General features: G+C 37.1%; 1 protein-coding gene across 1 annotated transcript; it reads right to left on the reverse strand.

The window, feature by feature from the left end:
* Positions 1–745: 745 nt before the first annotated feature.
* On the reverse strand, positions 746–25,153 carry LOC109007327 (branched-chain amino acid aminotransferase 2, chloroplastic-like). The gene is made up of 10 exons (XM_018986958.2): positions 24,784–25,153; positions 24,555–24,643; positions 23,987–24,161; positions 10,886–11,062; positions 10,663–10,794; positions 5,666–5,764; positions 4,944–5,060; positions 4,528–4,623; positions 2,366–2,478; positions 746–1,080 (listed from the first exon to the last, which is right to left on the reverse strand). Exons 1-10 carry the CDS (start codon positions 24,922–24,924, stop codon positions 963–965), a joined length of 1,257 nt encoding a protein of 418 aa, XP_018842503.1. The 5' UTR covers positions 24,925–25,153; the 3' UTR covers positions 746–962.
* Between the last annotated feature and the right edge of the window lie 870 nt (positions 25,154–26,023).

Here is a 26,023-nt window from a genome sequence, read left to right on the forward strand (position 1 = left end):
TACATGTCATGACTTGTTAGATCAAAAGATAACTCTTAAAAGCAAATATTCTGTCGTCATAAAAGATTATGTTGCAAATCCTTATGATAAGAATATATGAAGACGACATTTTAATGTTTGAAAGGCAATGATAAAACTGGGTTTTCTGTATATGAGATCTCCTTCGTGGGTCTTTTTTTTTTTTTTTTTTTCCTTGATTAAAGAACACCTCCATTCCTGTTCAATTTAGAGTGGGATTGTTATTTAACACCATATTTAATTGGAATCCAAGGATACAGAACGTGCATGCGTGCCTAGCAGTAATGCATCTCAGATTAATAACACATGGGTGGAGCAAACGGGGAGAATATTTGAAAGCTGTGCACTTCATGACTGGGACGTCTGCATGCTCTATGTAGTATGTATGGTATGCCAAGAGCATCTAGAATTGCAGAAATTCCTTCACCGTATTTAATTTATGGATTTCTGGAACCGAGTGCTATACTACTGATTAAGCCCGAGAAGGCCATGTACAGAAACTAGTGAAAAAATAAACCAACTATTTTGTGGGGTTCCCACTTCTTTAACCCAGTCACCATGTCATCAATTGCTTTGTTTGCACAAGTGCAAATGCTATGTGTGGCATTTCAGAATGTCAAGAAAATTAACAAAAAAAAAACTAACCAGCGACCATGTAATTGCTATCTTTTTAGACAAGAACTACTACTGGGACTCCAAACTCTTTCACTTATTTCACATGCTTCAGATTTTTTTTTTTTTTTTGGGGGGGGGGGGGGGGTGGATTTTGAGAGATTTTGGATGAAGACAATCATGAGTAGCGTCATGAAACGCACACACTAGAAGAAAGAAATAACTCCGTAGAAAAAAACAAAATAAGATCACTGGTTGCGAAAGCAAACTTAACAATTTCTGCACTCCAATAGAGGTCACAAACTAAACTAGACATGTTCCTTCGAAATTGCCTACCTCACCTCCACAGTCCAATCCATCTTGTCTTCTATAAGTCCCATCTGTAGTCTGGTAAGCACAGAGTAGAGTTGTTGCGACACAACACCAACACCGCCATCACTATAGGACACCCTGAACAAAGAAAAGAAGATTGAAATTACGTGCCATTTAATTCACTTCACGGTCATTTGATTCACTGATCATTTTTCTTGATAAGCGTTTATTCCACATACACTTTATCAGATCCCCAACTATTTGCACAACATCCTCATGTTTGGTTTATACATGTTTTTATTATTATTATTATTATTCAAATTGCACCCTTGCTGTAACCCATCACCCCAATTCTTATGGGAGATGGAGAGCTGCCATTTGGTCAAAAGTCCTTTGCCCATGTTTGGTTTGTAGGGATCTTATGACAGAACACGCAAGGCCATCATGGTATTGTACCAAAACCTTGGTATTTAAGAAATATGAGCAAATGAACAAAAACAAGTCAAGATGGATGAGTGTCGACAGCATAAATTTTTCTTCCCTAAGCAGAGTCTAGAGGAATGATTGAAACAATAAAAGATGGGTAGTTAAACAGTGAAAATAATTGTACCAAATCCATTTCCTATTTTATTGCAAAGCAACAATCCCAACTGATAATTTGACTTGCCTCGATTAATCCATTTACAAAAGAGAAAAATTCAGAGGTATTTCACAATCATGCACAAATTAAAATGAGTCATCCAAGAATGCACGGACTTGTGTCACAAAAACAAATAACCGCACCAACGTGAACAGGCAGTTTGACTCAAGTTAAGGCAAGGAACTAGGTAGTAAAGAAAATGCCAAAAGGAACGCAGTAAGAAATCACAATGGCCGATGGCATGCCCAAAGAGCAAAGCAGCTAGAATGCGTGTAGTGGGCAGTGAGTAATAAAAACAAGAGGTTTTATGCAGTTCACAAGAGCTTCAACCCATGTGGCATAAAATCTGAACAAATCAGTAATTTCAAACCACACTAATAATTATTAACTGGTGCCACTAGACAAATTCCTATTGATACGTGTCACAGTAGATATATCAATATAAGTTGTGTTGTGACTCGTCAAAAGCACTGATATTTGCACTAGGCTCAGCAGACACTGATCTAACTTTCCAGCTTAACAAGTTCAAATCCGTCCCATAGACTGAAATGACTTTTTCGAAAAATTCTATATCATTGATTTGATCATGTTGCAGTTCTGTCATGCTTTCAGAATTTACATCTTTATTACATACATCATCAATTAGTATGTTAGTTCCACCATCTATTGTTATTAGCACAAGCTCAGATGGGAATGAATTATTGTTACTTTTTATTTCATTAAGGCGATCGGGCCTATAATTAATGGAATATGGTGATCAATCTTTCATTTATATAGTAGTACCTTTTGCCCATATAAGTAATGCTTCCAACAGGTGATACTACCACAGCTGTTCCCGTACAAAACACTTCATCAGCATCAAGCAATTCATCTACTGCCACGTGGCGTTCCTCAACCTGCAGGTTTTTTTTTTAAATAAATACCATTTGTATAATCTGGAAGGTGGAGAAAAGCTATACAATGGATTTCTTCTTGTTTTTTTAGAAAGACTAATGCAACAATCCAAAATTTGGAGAGAAATATTGGCTATTTGTAAAGAGGGATGCTACACATCATCCCACACACACACTTTATATATTTTAATTTTTTTAATTTTATTCTTGTTAAACTAATTTAGTTGTTCTACTCATCATCCATACACCGCATACTTGTTATAGGAAAAATGAAAAAAAAAATTAAAATAGGTGTGGTGTGTGGAGATGATAAGTAGAATTATTCATTTGTAAAAGTTAGTTTCAGTATATGCTACCAACAACGACTACTAACTACCAATGAAGCTATCCTTTCTAGAGGAGTCACATTTGCATAAACTTATCCTGCCAGTTTTCATTAAAGGAACATTGATTTACAAATTGGAGGTTTTCCACAAAATAGATTAATGCCTTTTACTTGGGAACCAAAACCTGGTAAGGGGATGGGAACAAAATAATAATGAAGAATTTGTAATATAATAATGCTCCATAGAATGAAATGAGTTCTATCATCAAGGGTTCCTGTCTATATGGAAGTTTGTAAACATGCCTATAGGATCAGAAAGAAGGAATATGGTTAAAGTCAACCCAACTCAACTGGGATTTGAGAGAAGTGTATTTGCACTCTAAGAACTTCTCACCTTAGTAAGCCTTCATACCTAACATAGGGCATAACACCCCACCTAAAAGTGTAATACAATGGAGATTGGGCAGGAAAAGCCACAATCTTCAAAACTGTACAGGTGCTGGGATGTATGAATAGGTGGCAGATTACTTAAGCTTTCAAATGGATTTTATCAAAGTGGTACATGATTGGTAGATGGATCTCTTCAACTCATTCTAAGTTCGGTTGTGTTCTACTCAGTTGAAACAAGTTTTTTTTTTTTTTACAAGTAAACGATTGTATTAATAAGAATTGGCATAGCCCAAGTACACAAGGGAGCATACAAGAGGTAACCCCTTTTTTTTTAAGAAGAAGAAACGGAAACAAGAAAGTCTAGGCCATTGAAATCTACAACTTTAGCCCATAGGAATAAAGTTTTAACAAACAGTAATCTAATCTCGAGACAAGTTCTTCCTTTGATAAGAAAAAGATTATATTAATAAGAATAGATATAGCCCAAGTACACATAAGAGTACACAAGAGGTAACACTAGTTAGGAGGAAGAAAGAGACAAGAAGGTCATGAAAATCTAGGCCATGAAATCAACGGCTTTAGCCCATAAGAATAAAGTATTAACAATTCTAGTATGTCGAGAAAACTCAGTTGAGACAAATTGGGGAAGACAATGCGTCAGGCCATGTCAAAACGAGAGTTTCTATAAGTGAAGTTGTTAATTATGCATTTACTCATCATGGTACTAGATTTCCATGGAAGTCCATCTAGAGGAGCAAGCTCCCACTCGAGACTAGCTTTCTTTTGAGTGGACAACTGCACTAGGGAAGATTCTTACCTTGGAAACTTGTGGAAGATTAACATGTAAAAGGGATGGGGAATTTGTGACCATATCTTTTTTATGACGAAAAGCACTTTTTGGACCATCTCTTATTCCATTGTGAGCAAGCACTTTGAGGCAAGAAGTTTTTGGTCTCTTTGACCTACCATGGGTGATGCCTAGGCGGGTGACAGATTTATTAGCATGTTGTAAAGGAAGATTGAGAGCAATCACAATAAGCTTTTGAGGAAAATGATCCCGATCTGTTTAATTTGGTGCATATGGCTGTAAAGGAAAGGAACGATCATAGCTTTCTATCAAATACCCATTTCTATTGGATGCTTTGCACTATGTTTCTCTAAGTCTAGCTCCCACAACTTCTTGATCTCTTTACCAACTCTAGTTAGGTCTATGATTCTATCTGTAGTATACTACCTATGTACTTTGATAGTGTAATTTGATCTTTCTTATGACAAATATATTTTTTTTCCTTTAATATTGCATGCAAATCAATGTGTCCATGGCTACTGATAAGTACCTGAAACCCTTGGCTTCGAGCAACATCAATTATGCTCTTTCGAGTAATGCCAGGTAGAATCGTCCCTTTTATTGCCGGCGTGGAGATAACATTATCCTAAAACAACATAAAAATGAGATTATATCAGCTGTGACCTCCTTTAATGACAACGTTCTTCAACATAGTTCAGATATTTAGAAACAACAAAGTAGTCTGCTAATTGCTCGTGTATCCAATATGGACCACGGTGCACACAACTTAAAAGGAAAACTAGATGAGGTAGATGCATAAATCTACAATAAAAGTTTATATCTAATTCTTCTTCTGCATTAATAATATAATTGATGCCAATTATTATTCTTGCCTCCCGGTCAGCAATGTCAGTAGTGGTATCCATAAAAGGTAGTTAAGGATCTGCTAAGTCACTAGTCACTTACCTTCACGACAAAAATATTGCAAGAGGAAACCTCCTCTAGATATCTTTTGTGGACACAATCAAGATAAAGCACATCAGAATAGCCTTTGGCTTTTGCAGCTGATTGCGCCTTCAGAACCTACACATATTTTGAAGGATAAAAAGAGAATTCAAAAAAAAAATTAAATATTACTTATAAGAAAAAAAAAAGAGAGATAATTCAGTCTTTAGGTATTGCCTAAGTTTCACTAACCAGGCAAATAATGGCTGGTAAAGGTAATTTAAATATTAAATGCACCAAAAAGTTGGGAAAGGGCTTTTACAGTGTGACTTCAGTCAAAATGCACAAGTTAAAAGAAAAGGAGAATTTAATTTGGATAACCCACAACTGTCATTGGCCTATTTCTAAGCACAATGAAGCCCTCTTCAAATTATAGCTCTAAATCAAACAGCATTACAGCACTAAAAATGATATACTAAATTTCATATACCGCATTCAGATCCTTGATGCATTATTATCTACTTTTACTTGCAAGTTTGAACACATCCAGTAGGTTGTGAACCCACAATCTCATGCTCCATTTTTTTGCAAAGAACGTGCTATCTGAGACAGAGCTCATTGGCTTAGAAACTATACTATAAAATAATACGACCATATAACCTTAAGAGACGGAAAAATAACAATTTGAGCCAGCAAGCCAGCACAGACATAACACTTAACAAGCAATTGCAAGGTCAACTTACGGCAGCATAGTTGCCTATGGTCTTTACACCTCCAGTACCACCAGGAGTCGCACGATGCAATTCATGCTCAATAATAAGATGTATTGGTGCCACACCTTCCTGGCATCAAACATATAAAACATATTAAAAGGTTTAACTGCAGAACAGGAATGCACCAAAACCATCCATAGAAAATGGAATGTATAAAAGATGGCATCGTGGAGTAAACCAGATACAAATGACAATACATTTGAACAAGAAGAAAAAAATAGAATACGATTTCCAAGATCAAGGAAGAAAGAAAATCATGCATAAACAAAAATATAAATCAAAGTACTAGTAAAAACAACTGCTCTCATGTAGAAGCGCAAGAACATAAACCTATAATTATTATCAAGTCATCATATTTCCAGTCTGTGATACCCCATATGATAAGGATAAACGTAGGTGGTATATGAGATCCCATATTGTTTGGGAATGACAAGTTCATGTGGTTTGAGCCTTCCATTGGGGCGTTACAAATGGTATCAGAGCTTATCCCAACCGGAAATATGAGACTTGAGCCGTGCCACCTACAACAAACAGGCCCGACGAGGACATTGAGAATTTAAGGGGAGGAGATTGTGATATCCCATATGATAAGAATAAGGGTAGGTGGTGTATGAGATCCCACATTGCTTGGGAAGGAGAAGTTCTTGCTCTTTATAAGGTTCCAACGGGGCTCCAATTGCATCATTGACTAGTCCTTTTGGAGTATAGACCATGTGGTTTGGGCCTTCTATTAGGGCGTTACACAGTCCCAAAGTGAAATGAGAAATTTCTCCGACTCCATAGTTCTCTTTTAACACAAACTAAGGAAGCAAACAGCTTCGCTTTTCATATTAACACCGGTTGACAAGAAACAAATACTGTTACATTGTCTCCGGGTGAACAGGGAAGGGGGGGAGGAATATAAATGTTAAGTGTAGTGCATGCAAATATTGTGTTGACACAAATTTTAACAAAATTTTATCCCTCAAAATTTAGCTAATGGGAAAATGTAATTGTATTTAGACTACACAATATATGAAGATAATCTCTTCTTTTTTTTTAACTTTTTGATAAGCAATATATGAAGAAAATCCAAAAAGCTGAATGTTACATCAAGTGTGTAACGATATAATCTCAAATCTTATCACTTAGCTACTTGCCTCTGTTGCTGATAAAGGGGCCAAAAGACATCATAGCCACCGTTGCAAGTCATACTTTCCTTAGTACACAAGCTTCCAAAATGATTGACTGGCCAGTGAGCGTAGATGGTTTGCATTAGTGTGGGTAATGCCTGAAGGTTACTAGACCTTCTTGTAAACTAGAGAGGATTATTTGGGAGTTCAAAAAAACTGCAGCAACATAGAAGATGGCTCTCATCTATTTACTGTGGTGCATTTGGAGGGAAAGAAAAGATAAAAATCTTGAAGACCAAAAGTGGACATTGGATGAGCCTTTTTTTTTAAATACTCTGTTCCTTTGGGCAATTGTGACTTTAAAGGACTAAACTTCGACGAATTCCTTGTATCTTTTTATATTATAATTAAGTGTTTATCTTGTATACGTCTTGTGCACCAGGGCTATGCCATTTGTTTTTATCAATAAAATTTTGCTACATATCAAAAGCAGGAATGTTTTTCAGAGTTTTTTTTAACCTTTTTACTTTTTTACTCTCTGGTGTTCTAATGAATAATTCTGTGTACTTGGGTAGCACCTTTTTGCTCATTAATATAATATCCGACTTACCAAAATATATATGATTTTCCACACAACCTTAAATTCATTAATTTATATTGCAAGTGTAGTAGGGCATAATGAGTAAAATATCAAGCATTTTATGGTAGCTTCAAATTGAAAGAAAGCTCTCATTTCCAAAAGTTCCACCTCAATTTCAACATCCCTATGAATGATAATTGAGAGAAGAAAACAAACCAATATTTCATGCGGAAAAAAATAAAAGATGTTTAAGATATGAAAAATATCACTTAGTCATTCCAGATCTTAGCAGCATTATGCATCCAAAAAGTAGACAATGTAAACAAGACTCAGCACAAGGGTTAGTGCTGAACCCACTCAATCTTGTTGTGATGTCGTACCCACCAATCCTATTGTGCCGTTGAACCCCTCTGTGCCATTGCTGTCATCGTTGGACCATAGGAAGTCTGAACGTGCAGTCCCCACACACAGTCAAGACAAGAGGTGAGAGAGAACCGAGATCTACCAGGCGCCGTCAAACTTAGCCACCACAGGCAAAACCGACGAGCTCCGATGACCCCTCAGAGGACACCCAACGATGGCCCTCCCTCTGGTGACCAGGATCCTCACAGAAAGCCTTCCTTTAGGCTTCGTCGAGGCAGATCTGGTGCGTGATGCAGATCTGGTCCGCCACAGACAAGGCCAAGCTATGGCAACACACTCTGGCGACAAGGCAGATCCTTCTTCTTCAGCCATATTCCTCTCGGTTTCCTCAGAGATGCACAGAAGGCTTGTGCATATAAATGTTGCATGTTGTTCTGGTATTTTCTAGAGCCGTTCTAATGGAGGGTGATCTGCTTTATATTGCCGTATAGAAAGCATATTGATCCTATGACTTGGGATCAAAGGATGACGACGTACGACGCGGATTCGTCTTTAGATGGATGGTGAGAGGTGGTTGAAGGTGGAATAAAAAACTTTCACTTTTACGAAAGAGGGAGGAAATAGTTTTCGGATCTCTGAACGTAGTAAAAGGATGAAGGGGATAGAGGATTGCTTAGAACTCATCTGTCATGAGGGATTCTTCAAAGAGCTAAAGATAGGTAATGGAGTTATCATCATTCAACATCATATTAATGGAAGGGGCAATTTTTTGCAACTCTTAGATTTTTGGAATGGAAGAAGGAAAGATTTGTTCGTAATCCCAGAAGGCGCAAATGGCATCGGATGGAAGGGTTTACTACATTCCATTCGAAGCATCACTGGGTCCAAAGCCTCTATTCTAAAGCATGCAAACAAAGGGGAGTTTGTTGATGGAAAGACAGTGGGAAGGTCTTCCTCGGTCAAAGGTGCCTCGTACGTCTCGGTGTTGAGATCACCAACGGGTTTTCCTATAGAGAATAGCTTCACGGTGGAAAGAAACGGTAAGGCACTTGGAGGAGACAAAGGTTATCAGGTGACATTGGGAGAAGTGGAAGGTAAGCACCATGTGTTGTAGGGTGGAATGGCTGCCTCTATCGGGTGTTTGAGGGTGGGAGAAGTGGAGGGGGTCTTGTGGACTGTAAGAGCTCAATTGACTGGAGTTATGGAGTATGTGAGAGATCTTATGATTAAAGTAGATAAGAGGCTGTACCTGGTCAAGGGTTTGGGTGGTGGGTCGAAAACAAACGAAAGGGGCCGAGGGGTAGATCCTACGGGTTTGAAGGCCTCAAGTGCGCCGACATAGGGCATTTTGACACCGTCACAGATAAGGTCATTGGACGCCAATATCAATCAGGACATCGGTAGCTTGCCGTCTGACCGCCATCAGTCACCAGTTGCAAATGGGGTTGGTACCTTTTTCCAGCGTTCACTTTTAGTTGAAGATGGGGGTCCTTCCAGAGTTTTGAGTACTTTGAAAGAAGCAAACAAGCCTCTTTCAAAATATGAAAATGGGGGTAATAGATGGTAGTGCTTCCCCTACCTGTTCTATGCCTCCTGAGGAAGTAGTAGGACAAAGTGGCACAAAAGGATTGTCAGGGGGTGAGGCACCTACAAGCAATGTCCTCATCGATGGAATGGCGATACCTATGCCGGAGGAGAAGGAACCTTTAATGGTGACAACAATATAACTGTGAGGAGGTTCAGGATTTGAACGCAGGATATGGCAGGGAGGAAATTATGGGTTTATTGTTGGTGCCTTATGAGGATGAATGTCTCGGGTCGGGAGTGCAGTTGGGAACTGTGTCTAGGGATAATGTTGTTCCCCTAGTTTCTCTCCCTCCGATAAACAATTTAGCGGGTTTACCATCGGATTGGGTTTTGCATTAGGTTAACGAGATTCAACATATTGTGGGGCTTTGATATGGAGGATGTGAAGACCAATTTAAAGCACTAATCACTGTGATTGAGGCGGGCCACTCGCTTCAAACCAAATCAAGTTTTAAGAAAAGCAGAGAAAAACGTCTTTCTTGGGCAATCAACTACGATGCTAAGGGAGGTAGCTCAAGTCGAGGGAAGACTAAGAGCATCCTCATTGGCTTGGCCAAAGTTGAAGGATGGCTAAAATTTAGATAATCTATACCAAAAAGACTCCACATTGGATTGGACATCTCTAAAACAATTTGGATTTTAGCTACAATGCTTCACCAAATATAGCTAACTATAATTGCTTCATCAAACATTAAAATATTAGTTTCTCACTCCAAGCAAATAAATTAAATTAATTAGAATATAATTAACATTTAACATTTAGAATATAATTATTATTAACATTTAATTGGTAGAACTACAAAATATGATAAAAAAAATTTAATTAATTAATTATTAAATTAATAATATTTTTTTATTATATAGAGAGTAAATGGATAATCCAATGTAGGGATTTAATTTAAATAGAATATGCAAATGTAAATTCATGTGATATTAGCTAAATTTGAATATGCATTTGGTCAATCCAATGAGAATGCTCTAAAGGAACGGCTTTATGAAGACGTTCTTGTAAAGGGAGTTTCGGGAGGAGTATTAGTGTTAAGGGAAACAAGGGGTTGGGGAATGGGGAGGTGTGTTCTATTCCAATTCGGGCTTGGTGTATTTCGGATAGATTTCTAATTTTCACAGGCTTTTTGGGTCATTAGGAGCTCTATAGCATGAGCTAGGTGTTTTTTTGTATACGTCCAATGTACTTGGTTTCTCCTATTGATATATATATATATATAATATTTTTACTTATAAAAAAGAAACAAGGGTTAAGACATCAGATTTTAAGTGCAAAACAAAGTATAATTGATATCACAATGCGAGCAAAGATTATAAACCTTAAAATAGTTTCCAACAGGTGACACATAAATCAGAAAGGTATACTCTGGAGCAGGTGCAAGACCAAGAACAGCTCCACTTCCCATTAGCAATGGCCTAATGTATAAGGAACCTTTGCCTGGAGGAGGAATCTGAAAAGAGACATTGAAAGATTTACCGATCCAACATATACAGCCAATCACTAGCAAGAAGATTATACTGCAAGTTAAGGTGGTATGTTACCCAACGTTTGTTTGCTAAAACAGTAGCCTTTACAGCTTCCAAAAACTGTTCAACTGTTGGTGATGGCATGCACATCCGCTCTGCACCCAACCTCATCCTCAATGCATTTTCCTCAGGACGAAACAGTAAAATATTGCCATCTTCTTTCCTGTAGGCCTTCAAACCTTCAAATAATCCCTACAAGTGCACGCCAGAGAAACATGGAAAAAGTTGTCAAAACTGAAGCAACTGAAACAATAAAATGAAATGGCATATAAAGGATATAGATCAGGATCCCGGGGATATACTACAATACAACATCCACTAACATAAAGCAAACAAATTGTCCACTAATTCAATGGCTATCTAGCTAATCCAAGACTGAATTATCGAACCTTCACTAATGCCCTTCTTCTATCTATACATTCTGTTCAAGTTCCTTTTTCTTTTTCTTTATTATAACTAAGAAAATTTATTAATCCACATAATTAGGCATAGCCCAAGTACACAAGAAGTATACAAGAGAAAGACACCTAATTACAAACTAAAGCTGGAAAAACAGCATAAAAGTCATTAAGACTACTATCATCCAATACAATAACCAAAGCCCAAAGCAACAACGTATTAAAGAAAAAATCTCTAATACCTCCCACCGAATGTTCTCTATTGTCAAAACAGTGTCCATTCCTCTCATTCCAAATAACCACACGAGGCATAGAGGCACCATCTTCCAAACAGCCACAATTTGTGGATTACCTTGAATACCTCTCCAATAAGCCAAAAGATTCACCACCCTCTTGGACATCACCCAAGCAATGCCAAGACTAAAAAAAACTCATCCCACAAAGCCTTAGCCACATCACAATGGAGAAGAAGGTGATCCGCCGATACTCCAAACCTTTTGCACATGAAGCACCAATCCATTACAACTACTTAGTGATCTGTCCAAGTTTTGGCATGTAGAGAATATAGAAAGCATCAAGGGCCTTGTCATCTTAGAGAAGAGGCGCCCAAGCCCACTAAGAGGCCCATCATGGGCTAGTGAAAGTTGGCCACTAAGGGCCTTGGCCCTAGGGAAAAATATCCTAATTAGGATTTTGGCATGGGAGGCATCTACTTGAAAGAGGAAAAGGCTTTTAGCTTTCCTTAGAATTCTCATCATTAGGAACCTAGGGAAGAAGCACCTTGGTTGGCACATTGATGCCACTTGGCAAACATGCTTGAAGGTTTCTAGAAGAACCTCAGGAGATGGAAGAGGATGTAGGGTTCGGCACACACCTAGGGCACACGCCCATCTCACCTACCCACCTGCCACATGGCCAACATGCAAACCTACATCTTGGGTACTTTGAACTTGGACATGAAAGTGGAAGAAGTGGGGGAGAGAGAGAGAGAGAGAGAGAGAGAGAGAGAGAAGAGGGTTTCGGAACCCTAAGAGCCACACGCCACACGCAAGTACTTGTGTGTGAGTTCCTAGAAGATACAATGATGTGGGGCGCCTAGGGAAGGTGCAAAATTAGAAAAACTCAAGGGTTTCGGCCAAGGGGTCTACACGCCCAACCACAAAAGCCAACCACCACTTTTGCCACTTGTCATGCATTGAGAGTTTCTAGGAAAAGCGCATGAGAGATGTCAAGAGTTACCTGCACAAGTTCCCAAGAGGCCTTAGGATTTGGGTCAAGGAGCTTCATGCCTACCTAGGGAAGACCAACAAACACTTAGCCAAGTGTCATGCATGCACACGGATTGGGACTTTCTAGAAGGAGGCAACGCATGGGAAAATGAAAAGACGCATGGGAAAAAGGGAAGGACGCATGGGGAACACATGCACACCCACCAACCGAGGTTCTAGAAGAATCTTTGTGTGGGAAGGGTAAGAGATGGACGGCAAAGGGAAAGAAACACACACCCTACACGCCACTTGCCACATGGCAAACATGCACACGTCTACAAGGCTCAAAGCTACGTTTAGGATTTATCAAAGGACGATTATGCCCCAGAGATTCAATGAACCTAGACCACATGAAGAAGCACGCCTAAGGAGCCTTTTAGGGTTTCGGATTTTGACAAGTTACCACGCCACATGTCAATCATGCAGAGGATCTTTTGGACTTTCCAAGAAGAGGCAATGATGAAAAAAACAAAATGGAGGGGCTTTGACACATGGCGCCCATGCAAGGATATTCTTAGATTTCCTTGAAAAGCAATGATGAGGAAGATGAAGAGGATTTCGAATTTTCAAGGACTCACACCACTTGGCAAGATTATTCTTTTCAAGAAAACTTTTCAGATTTGTGTACCCTAGCCTGGTGTGCAACTTGTCCCACATGCATCAACTAGTGCACCACCTGTCCCACATGCATCAACTAGTGCGCCACTTGTCCCACAAGCATCAGCTAAACGTCACTTGTCCAACATGCACCTGCTAAAGACCTTCCATACGCCACTTGTCCAACATGCAATAGTCAAAATCTAAGGCCATCCACTTGGTAATAAAACTAGAGCAAGAAGAAAGAGAGTTTGGGTTATTTTTAGTAAAAACACACCCATTTATCTTCTGATTTGAGGGCTTACACGAAAATCACTCACTCTTATCTTCTTTTCCTCTCTATTCACGCACACACCCAAAGCTTCGACTGCACCACATTCGAATCAAGAGCATAACATACACATAATGGTGAAAACCAAGAGCTCTTGGTTAGAACTAGGGGTGATTAACGGTCCGGTCGGACCGAACGGACCGACCGGACCGACCGTTTCGGTCCGGACCGGACCGGACCGAGACTTAGACCGGTCCGGTCCGGTCCATATTTTAGAGGACCGAAATCATTCGGTCCGGTCCACGGTCCACAGTTTTTTCGGACCGGACCGGACCGAATGAAAAATTAAAAAAAAATATATTTTTTATATATATTTTATATATAATAATTGTACAATTAACAATATAAATTTTTAAATATATTATTAATACTTGTTAATATTCTATAAATTAACAATATTTTATATATATCTTCATTTAACCTATCACTATTAACAATATAAAATTTTAAATATACTATTAACACTTGTTAATATTCTATGAATTAATAAATATATAATATCAATTAGTTAATTATATAGTAATTATATAAATTAATAATATAATTTTCATCTAATTTATTATCATTGACCATATAAAATATTTTTTTATTGAGTTTGTTACATAATCCACATTAATAAGTCACTTAGTTTAATTTAGTATTTTAAATAAATTTTTTTATTAATTATTAAAAAAAAAAAAAAAAGAGGGCGGACCGACTGGACCGGACCGGACCGGACCGGACCGATAGCTATCGGTCCGGTCCGGTCCCTTTGGGTGTTCGGTCCGGTCCGGTCCGGAAAAATAATGGACCGAAAATTTTCGGTCCATCGCCGGACCGGACCGGACCGGACCGGACCGGCCCGTTTGCAGCCCTAGTTAGAACAGTGCCAACCAAGCCTCCTCTTCAAGATTTTCGACTTTGTGAGTAATCTTTCTTCGTATATTTTCTTAATAGATGTTAGAAGGTTGTGTTAGTGTTCTAGTGGAAGCTTTTTCTACAAGAAATAAGTCGAATTATGGTGTCTTTGATGGCTGTGAGTTTCGGGTGACAACAATGCATTTGGTGTTGTTAGCCGAGTTTAAGTTTGAAAAAAGTTGGATTTTTATGACTTCCATGGTATATACGAATCTTGTATAAGCTTGGAACAAAGTTGTTATTTGGATGAAAGGTCCTTGCATGAAATTCAAGGTATTAGGGTTTATAATGCCATCTAGAGTCAATAATACATGTCATGGTTAGTATCTTAATGATTGAATATTTATTTGAGGTTGATCTCCTAATAATTGGATTTTTGGATAATGTGATGCTTCAAGACTTAGAATAGGCTTGGAAATGAATTGCTTGGTTATGATCTATGAGGAAATCAAGATTAAGAATTTCATATGTTCAAAACTGTCAAAATGCATGTCTCGGGTTTTCTCTCTAAAGGTATGTTGGTTTATGTGGACTCGATATCCTAGGATGTGATCTTGATCATGACCATGTTTAGAAGAACTTTCGACGCTTTGATGTTTTAAGAATCATAAGTACAAAGGAAGCAAGATACCTTAAATAAAGTCCCGATTTTTAAGGTTTGATGACCAAACATGTGTTGGATGGTGTTTTCTCTTAGATTTGGTCATGTGTCGCGTGAATCAAAAGGATGAACACACTTTGGAGTTCTGTCCTAGAGTTAGATCGAGTACTTAATTTTGGGTAAGGTGATTTCAAGTATGACATTAGGCCAAGTGCAGTGAATGATTTTAGGCTTCTTCTAATGAGGTATTTTCTGTGGTAAGATGACTGAGGAAACATATTTTGAGATTGGAAACAAGTCTAGAATGGATACTAAATGAAGTTGTTAAGCTTGGAGAAATTTGGGATTTGATGGCGATGTTGAAGGTTTAAAACTTAATGTTCAATGTTTTAAAGTCAAGGGGTTAAAATAAAACTCTTGCTAGATTTTATAAGTTCATGTTTCAATTGAGGATCTCTCTAATGTTATTATGTTAGTACGCTTTTATTTCAGCTCATGTATTATACTCTTTGTAAGCAAGGAAAAGTTTGTAAGTAGACCCTCAACTTACCTCGGATAATATTCATATATGTTGTGTAAACTTTGCATCTTTGATTGCTATTGTGTATGCTCATTATTTCATGTTTCAATGTGTATGATGTTTTGGATTTATATTGATGACCATGCCATGATAAAACGTGTATGATGTTTCGGTTTTATATGATGACTTTGCAACATGCTTTCGTAAGTCTTGAAAGTTTCGGCCAAGTCATGTTCTTCTATATTAAGATGATGATTTGCAACATGTTTTTGTAAGTTTTGATATTTCATGTGTTCTATGTTATCGTGCCATGATTTGAACATGTTACACTTGATTATTTCATGCACGGCAGTTCATGTGTCACATGTCAAGTGTAAGGAGTATGTCTTAAATCTGTCACATGCATTTGGGAACAAAAGGTTTTCCAAAGAAAAGTATTTGTAAATGTTTTATCATGATCCCAAATGCTAGGACGGGGGAATGTCCTAGTGGAACTCCTCTGTCCATTCTGGAGTACTTAAGAACAGAGTAGTAACCCATGGGTCAACAAAGAACCGTCGGCATGCCTCGAATGGAACTTTTTAGAAATGATGCTGGAGCGAGGTAGCACCTAACGCTAGTAAGTGCCATGACTACGGCAAGTAACTTGATGAAGTACTGTCATGTTATGATGAATATGAATAAGACGTATTCACCATAGTGTATAGACCATTGGTGGTGCGGTAACTAGCAGGAACACGTGGTGCTTAGGGGAGCCGTGATGTATCCGCCAAGTGTTATAAAAACAAGACAATGAGCTCACATGATACGAATCACGTGATATAATATGAATCACTTGATAAGATAAGATATGATATGAATGTTTAAAGATCAACACAAAAATGATGTCAAAGATGTTTTCTGAAAAAATCTACGGATTCTGTTACATGTCTTTTGAAAAATGTCAAGTTGCATAAGTCAAGTTTTACGTCAAGTACATGTTCATGCATTCATCTCATGGTTTTACCATTGTATGCTTATGTTATATGTTGTATGTTGTTTATTTACTTACTGCGATTTCTCGAAATCTCACCATGGTAGTTTCTACCACCATTCACAACCCAGAATAGTAGAACCTTTAGCAGGACCAGGAGTAGCGAGTCAGGATGATGATGAAGGCTAAGGATAAGCTCAACCTGGAGAAAAGAACATAACCTACTTGGAGATAGCTGAGATTAGAAGGATGATTTAATGATTTCTTTGTTAAGATTTGTTTAGACAATACGTGTTATGTAAGTGTAAACAAGGAGTTTGATATTACATTACTAAGAGCATTAGCATTGGTCTATGCATATGCATATGCAAAGTCATATTTGCATAATATGACCCTAAAATCTTCTACATTGGCTTATGCATATCCAAATATTTAGCTACCTATGAATAGTGCTTATCCAAATTTGGATAACCACTATTCACCCTATAAATCATATTTAAATAATTATTTCTCTCTCCTCCCACTCTCTCTCACACAATCCTTTCATTTTCTCCATCCTTCAACAACAAAACAAACCTTCACTTGCACATTCATTTTATTATTATAATATATTATATATATTTTTTTCATTTTATTATATTTTTAATATATTATTATTAAAAAATTATATTTTTTATTATTACATTTGTATTATTAATGTCAAATGTATGTAGTGGATGTTAATTGCAAAATATATATAAAAAATTGATTTTAGCAAAATAGTAATAATAATAAAATAATAATATTTTATTATTATTTTGTCTCAAATATGCATAAGCCAATGTGGAAATTTTGCTTAAATGGCAAAGTAGATATGCAAAAGAGGTAATTTTGTATATGCATATGCATAAACCAATACTAATGATCTAAGAAGTGTGATTCAAAGCAATGAATGAAGAAGTTGGGATATTAGTTTTATTCTGGTACAACATTTAAATGACTTATTCCACTGCGATTTATTACATACTACTAGTATACATAGGTGCATTACATCTTATTTGTCATGTACAAGGAGTATGTATTCTTGTGTTGCATGTCCCAGCGTTTCGGACATCATCCAATGCCAAGCAGGGGGTGGGGCCGCCATAGTATGTATCACCATGACCTTGTACAAAGATCTAACCAAAAAATTCTTATTTCCAGGATGAGTCCAAAGCAATATGCCATCCCCTCATGACCTTATGTTTAGAGCATATAAGAAGCTATAAAAATATGTGATGCCCCCCACCTCTCAATCATGGACATCTCTAATAAATCTTTCTGGCCACTGAATAAAACCAGCATAATTATCCATATAATCAGCCACAAAAGCACCTTTATCGAAGGCAATCCTAAAAAGACAAGGGAAAAACATTCTTCAAGACATCATCTCCACACCCTAAGGGTGTGGAGATTTTTTTTTTTTTTCTTATCAAAAAATCTCCACACCCTAAGTCATGCCAAAATCTGATCAGGGTACCCCTACCCACCTCAGATCTGAAATTTCTGGAGAAATCCCCCATCAATTTCAAATGAATTTCCACACTCCCACGCCATATGCCCCTCTTATTATGTTTGAGTACCAACCTCTCCAAATACTCTCATATTTGGCATCAATTACAATACTCCAAAGGGCATCCCCTTCTTGATGGTACCACCACAACTATTTTCCTAAAAGTGCCTAATTATAGAAGTTCTCAACTTTTTAACCCCCAAACCTCCAAAAGATAAAGGAGTACAAATCTTGCTGCACTTAAGCAAGTGGAATTTTTTCTCATCCTCCAAACCTCCCCACAAAAAAGCACAGAAGATCATTTCCATTCTATTGGCCACACCTACAGGCAAAGGGAATAAAGATAGGAAATAAGTTGGAATGTTCGATAAGCTACTCTTGATTAAAGTGATTCTTACCCCTTTAGAAAAATAAATCCTTTCCAACTACCGAATCTACATTCAATCTTCTCGATGACCCCGTCCCATATTGCCTTGGATTTATGAGATGCCCCCAATGGAAGACCAAGGTACTTCATTGGCAAATTATAAACTTTAGAACTCAAAATTATCAGCCAAATCCCCTAAGTTATTAACCAAACCAACAGGGACCATTTCAAACTTAGACAAATTCACCTTTAAGCCAGAAACAACTTGAAAACATAGCAATAGTGCCTGTAACGAACAAATCTAGTCAAGGTTCAGCTCACAAAGGATCTAGGTGTCTTTAGCGAAGAGTAGATGAGAGACATTAATGATGCGATGCGAAGAGCTACCTACCTAGAAACTCGAGATAAAACCTCTATTTGCCGCCTTCATTATTATGCTCAAGACGTCCATTACAAACAAAAAGGAAAGAGGACAAAGGATCCTCTTGTTTCAATCCCTGGGAGCTATTAAAAAAACTCGCTGAGGTACCATTAACCAAAACCGAAAATCTACCAGTAGAGATGCAGTTCTTCATCCACTTACACCACCTCTCCCCAAAACCATACCTGCCAAGAATGTACACCAAAAAAATCCCAATTAACATGATCAAAAGCCTTCTCCATGTCAAGTTTACAAGTTCCATTTTCTTTATTATTTTTTTCTGTAAGTATGTTCCATTTTCTTTAAATTATAGGAATCAATCTCACCAAAATTAGGAAATAAGCACTATACACAACTATTTTGGCAAGCCCACAAATTATATGATTAAGAATCTATGGTAACATTTGGTTGACATCATAGTTCAAGAATTCTGGGAAGGATTTCCAAGTATTTCCTCTTTGGTTGAAAATAGTTTAAGGTAATCTAGGTGCCCTCCCTCCTGACCGCTCTCCCTTTCCCCCTGTTGAAGCCAAGCACCACCACCAACAACTTCCACTCGAAAGCTTAACCTCTGGTGCTCTTTTATGAGTTTGAACATTGGATTCCAGGCCCTCTCAATTTTGGTGTATTAATTATTATGGATCGTGTAGTGTTGTGTTGGGGAGGTCTATGAAGCGGGATTCACTTTCGAGTACTTGAGTCAATTGATAGCAACAGAACTTTTTCACTGTGTGTGGGGAGGTGCTTTCTCTTCTTTGTTCAATTGCTTCTTTCTATATGTTTACCATGGGTTTTGTTTATTTTTCATTGTTCATTTTTTTTTTTTTTTTCGTCTTAATGTTGGTTGAGGGGTGGAGAAATACAAGGAATAGGTTAGTGTTGTTATGAGAGGATGTGCTTTTTGGGACATAGGGGAATGCAATTATTATTTTTTTGGTGATCAATAAACAATAATTTTATTGATGATATTGATAGGCATAGCACAGGTACACAAGACATATACAAGAGCAAAACCTAAGCATAAGTGTCTAGTGATACAGGAAAGTCATGAATATTCAGGCCATTAAAATCTATTACAATCAACCAATGGAATAAAGTACTAAAAAGAAAATTCTACACTTGTCTATTGATAGCTCGTGATCCTCAAAACTTCTTTCATTCCTCTCCTCTCCCTCCAAAGACACCACCATAGTCAAATTGCGCATAATTGGGACCACCTTCCGTATTGATGCGAGTTGCGCATTACAACATAGGCCTTTCCAGTTTACTAGGAAATCAATCACCCTTCTTGGCATAACCTAACTAATCTCACACTAGCAAATAATTCATTTTGTAGTGTCATGGCAACCTCACAGTGAAGTAGCAAGTGATCAGCAGTTTCCCTAATATTCTTGCACATGCAAAAAATTTATTATAACAATTTGACCTTTCCTTTGATAAATTAATCACCCTTCTTGGCATAACCTAGCTAATCCCATGCTAGCAAATAATTCATTCTACAGTGTCATGGCAACCTCACAATGAAGTAGCAAGTGATCAACAGTTTCCCTACTATTCTTGCACATGCAACAAAAATTTATTATAACAATTTGACCTTTCCTCCAATTATCTAAGGTGAGGATCTTCCCCAAGGAAGCCGTACATACAAAGAAAGTTCCTTGAAATGGTGCTTTAATCTTCCAAATACTCTTCCATGGGGAATGAAATTATAAAAGGACTTTAGAAACTTGTGGAGTAGCATTGATGCTGAGAGGATATATTATGCACAAGTTTTTATTGTGGAAGAAATTCCCATATTCAATATTGAATTTCTGTTTCTTATTAATTTTGGTCCACGTGATTTCACTTCAATTTTTAATTTTATAGTAATATAATATTCTCATCAAAATTTCATTTTTTTTATTAGTAAATAAGAACTTTATTAATCAGAAAGTAGGCATAGCCCAAGTACACTGGACATATACAAGAGCAACACCTATTCGTGACTTATCAAAATCTCTATTAAGGCTATTTGTCAACTCACGATTCATATTTTTCTTATGTGTTTTTTTTTGTAAGTATTATATTAAAAAAAAAAAGGGGGATTTGGCAAGGTGTTATTCACTGTGCCTAGGAAATGCTCTACTAAGGCAAAGTGACTCAACTCCCTTGCACAAGACTATGCCTCTTATATACTCCACAATAAGAATGGAAGGAAACACCCTGAATCCATGGGCTATCAGATCAAAGGCATCCAAATAAGAGGCATCTTCATCAATCATAAACAAGAATACATATAACAGAGAGAGAGAGAGAGCTTGGTAATTTTTCTTATATATGTGGATTACCAATATGTTATATTGATACCTAGTTATAAGATAGATGAAACAAATTATTTGTATTCAGACTTGCGCGAAGCAAAGATTTAGGGGTAACAAAGTACGTTTAACTACTGATAATTAAAAGAAAGTTGCACGAGAATTTCGGTTGCAAACAACTTAAGCAATGCCCATGATTATAGATGCTGGATTAAACTAGTAGTGTACATAAGAGGTGAAAAATGCTTTTTTGTGTTTTCTCGGTAATGGAGGCATGTATACTATATTACTATAACGTCTTGATTTGCCTTCCCTTGTTACATAATACTATAAGTGTTTTCAACCATCATTTAAATAGTTCCTCATCCAAAAGTGGATAAAGTTCCCAAACAGCATGCATTTTAAAGTAAATAAACATAAAAGTCTTCCTAAAATATCCTTCAATGTTACAAGAAAGGTAGGTTCAAATTTAAGGGTAACAAGGGAAGTTAAATGGTAAATACTTATTTGGGATTGTCGCTGTGCAGGAGCTGCTGCTGTGTTTTGAAGCAGTGTTTGGTTTAAAAATGAATTATGATAAATCCGAGTTGGTACCGATTGGAGAAGTTCAGGATATAAGGGAGTTGGCCGGCATACTGGGTTGTAAGATAGTGTCTCTTCCTATGACTTATCTGGGATTGCCGCTGGGTATAGCACCGAGGGCACGCTCGATTTGGGATACAGTAATTGAAAAAGTAGAGAGGAGACTAGCAGGGTGGAAGAGAATGTATTTGTCGAAAGGGGACTGGACTACATTAATCAAAAGTACACTTTCTAACCTACTCATCTACTTTCTATCATTATCACCTTTACCGGCAAGTGTGGCCGGTCGATTTGAGAAGTTACAAAAAGATTTTCTGTGGGGGGGCTTAGGAGATGAGTTTAAATTCCACTTAGTCAAGTGGGAGATGGTATGCCATCCTATCTCCAATGGTGATTTGGGTGTTAGAAATTTGAGGTTGTTTAACCGGGCATTACTTGGCAAATGGTTATGGCGATTTACCAATGAACCAGAGGCCTTATGGAAGAATGTGATCAAGAACAAATATGGTGATGTAGGGGAGGGGTGGTGTACTAGAGAAGTTAGAGGAGCTTCTGGAATGGGGCTATGGAAACATATTAGAAGAGGATGGGAGGTCTTTCATTGTTATACTAGATTACAATTGGGGACAGGTTCCAAGATCAGATTTTGGAAGGATGCTTGGTGTAGTAACAGTATTCTACAAGATCTGTTTCCTTCTCTTTTCTTGATTGCAAGCGCCAAAGATGCCATAGTGGCGGAGGTCATGGAAGTCTCTGGTAGGAACAGTCATTGGAACATCAATCTGAACCGTGCGGCACACGATTGGGAGATGGAGAGTTTTGTAGATTTTTATAGTCTCTTGTACTCTGTTCATCCAAATATCCAGCATGAAGATGAGTTGTGGTGGAGTCCTGCAGGGAAAGGGGTGTTCTCTATTTGTTTTTTCTATAAGGTTCTCACACAAATTCCAGAGATACAGTTTCCTTGGAGAAGGCTTTGGCGTCACAAGGTTCCTCCCAAAACCTCTTTCTTTGTGTTGGCAGCATCTTTGGGCAAAATTCTCACCACGGATAATCATTGCAGATTGGTGTTGTATGTGTAAAAGAGGGGTGAGTCGGTGAATCATTTACTTTTACACTGCGAAATAGTCAGGACTCTTTGGGACGAGGTGTTTAAAAGAATGGATTTCGCATGGGTTATGCTGGAAACCGTTTTGGATGTGTTGGCTTGCTGAATCTCAATTTGAGAGGAGAGACAGATCAAAGCAGTTTGGAAGATGATCCTTATCTGTATTATGTGGTGCTTATGACAGGAGCGCAATGAGATGACTTTTGAAGACAAAGAGAGATCTTTAGAGGAGCTAAAACTGTTATTTTTTAGGGCTGTTTGTACTTGGGCCATTGCTGTAGACTTTAATGGCATGGACTTTCATAACTTCTTAGTTTCTAATGCTCCTACATAATCAGGGCATTTTTCTTTGTAATTTGACACTTGGTGATTTAATAAATTCTTGTTTTACTTATCAAAAAAAAAAAATACTTATATTTTTAGAATCATATGTTTTAGGGCTGAAAAAATAAGAATCAATTTTTAGATTGCTTCCATTGGAATTTGATCCCCCTATGTCTCATGTGGTCATTTGGCTTGAAAGGAACGACCGAGCTTCGGAGATCTAACGATCATTGGATGAACTTATATGTTTCTTTCCTGATGAGTATGAACTTAGATGTTTCTTTTTCCATAACTTATTTCTTTGGGTTTTGGCTATTGTATTAAATGACTAGCATTCATGATTTTCTGGTACCTTTTTCAAGTTCCTAACTTAAAATTCAGTTTTCGCTTTCATATACTTCCTATGTACTTGGGCTTTGCCTATTACTAGTTTCAATAAAATCTTTCCTACTTATAAAAAAAATAAGCATCCAATTTATTACAAAATGACAGGAATAAATCTCATATTCCAAATTTATCTTCCATGGGAATATTTTTGGGAAAAGTAATTCCTCCAATATCCCAAGAATCAGACAATATGAGAATCTAATATTCCTTGGAACCTAATCAGATTCTTTATCAAACCAAGCATTGCATTTATAACATACCAATCATTAGATTCTCTGGCATCATATTCCTAAAAATCTAATACCATTTGGTATATTGGGTTCCATGAATCAAGTGTCACCTAAAAAGTATAGAAAACCAAAAGTGAGATTTCTTAACTACATCCTTAAACTACGATAATGTGCTACATGCTCAAAATTGAAACCAGTTCACAATGAATACCACTGACATTAACATCATTATTTATCTAGTAAAGAGATAAATAGAATATGCATATGAAGATTTAAGATCGCACCTGACCATAATTCAAGACTCCGGCTGAGGGGTTCATTTCAATGTTCCCAAAACGCTGTAATTCACCTTTAGAGAAGTCTCCATCTCGAGCACATTTCATGATATACATATAATCAGTAGGAAGAAATGCAAATCCAAGGTTCTCCCAGTCTATGTTGGCTAATTCGGCTGTTTCACTGACGTTTAAAAAAGCATGTCAATGGCCTAGAATGAATTCAACCAAGAGAGAGAAAGATTGCCGATGTAACTGGTGTGAAACTAGCTTATGGTTATGGCTTTCAAGCTAACTCATATCTCTGTGTGTTTGTCACTAAAAGTTACCTGCAGACACTTGGCATGTACTATAAAGCCCATAACAAGTTAGATCATCATGAACTCGAACTATTGTCTCTAATTTTTTTATATTATGTTAAGAAAGGCCAAAACTCAAAAACTATAACGTCATTCAAAAAATGAACGGCCAAATTTAACAGAGCATATGATTTCACCACGATAACTCTGTTTTCATAGCAATAGTCGGCGCGACTCAGTTTTGAACGACGACAATAATATTATAATACCACACAAACCTGTAAGTATCAGATAAAACGGCATCACGCATAGAGGGTGAACGTGCTTGAAGAGCTGTATAAGAAGCCAAGGGAAGCTGCTTTTGGAGCTGCAAACAAAGCCATTTTCTCACAAGGAACCAAAACTCAAAAGCGTTTTTTCGATAAAATTTGGAACTCAGAAAGTGAAGCATGCGCAAGAGAAAATGAACCAGGCGAAGGATGGAGGGAAAGGAAATGGAGAGTTTACCTTGAGAGAGGAAGGAGAGGAAAGTGATCCGTCGGCGAAGGGGGACGGGGAAGGGACATAAGTGTAAGAATTGCGGCGGAAGAAGGGGCACGATAGGTAATTTGGCTGAAGCCCAGCAAAGGCGGCGGCGCTTCTCTCCATTTCTGCTATGCTCTGCTCTGCCCTCTCTCTCTCTCTCTCTCTGGGAACAGAGTGCCTCTCTAGTCTTTGCGCGTGCGTGATTCTCTCTCTATCTCCTCTGTCCGCTATATTAAAGTGGGAAAGGGGTGGATGCTGATTGCTGACCAATGCTCTTCGTTAGATTCCCAGTGTTTACCCTAGGCTTTTGGGTTGAAGATTCTACGCCTAGAACCCCAAAATCTATCATTTTTCACATAACATGTTTTAAGTAATGATATTTTTATAAAGTGAAGTTAATTTTATAAAATATTTTATAAAATTATTTTTTATTTTAAAATATAATTGTATAATATATTGTAAAAAATTATGAGTATTAATCATTTTTCATATAATATAATAATAGTTTTATATTATTATATTAATTGTATAATATAGTAATACCTTTTTCCTTTTTTGTCATTATTTTAATTTGGATGATAAGATAAGATAAAATAATTTTAAATAAAAAAAATATCATGATTTAGAAAAAATACAGATTAATATACCTTTTTTTGCATAATTTGAAATATATAAATCAAATCAATTGTCTACCAATATTATTATTGTTTTAAAATTTGAAAAGTTAAATTATTTATTATATTTTATATAAAAATTTAAAAAAATTGTAAGGATGAGATGAGATGAATTGAAAGTATTTCTGTATTTAAACGTAACCTTAATGAGAAATAAAATAATTAAAAAAGAATTTGTATAAATGAAAATTAATATTATTGATTAGCATCCTAAATTACAAAATTAATGTCAGATCTTCAACAATAATCCCTATACTTTACTCTGATTGCGATTGAGCCTTGTGTAATTGTTTTTTAGAATTACACAAGTTTTGAATATAATTTTTTTAAATTGACGGAAAACACGTGTCACACTCTACCGCTACCACATGTTGAGACCTTTTTTTTTTTAATCAAGTAAATCGAAGGATTGGTAAATTACCACATGAACCGAACCAAACTCGACGAGGTCGGATGTCTCCTCTGCCCACCCGGCAATCAGAGAATCATATATTTATTCACTGATATACGCTCACCTTTTCTATTTATGCTTCTGGGGAGGGAGGGAG

This window comes from Juglans regia, chromosome 11, assembly GCF_001411555.2.
Source record: "Juglans regia cultivar Chandler chromosome 11, Walnut 2.0, whole genome shotgun sequence".
Classification (NCBI taxonomy): domain Eukaryota; kingdom Viridiplantae; phylum Streptophyta; class Magnoliopsida; order Fagales; family Juglandaceae; genus Juglans; species Juglans regia.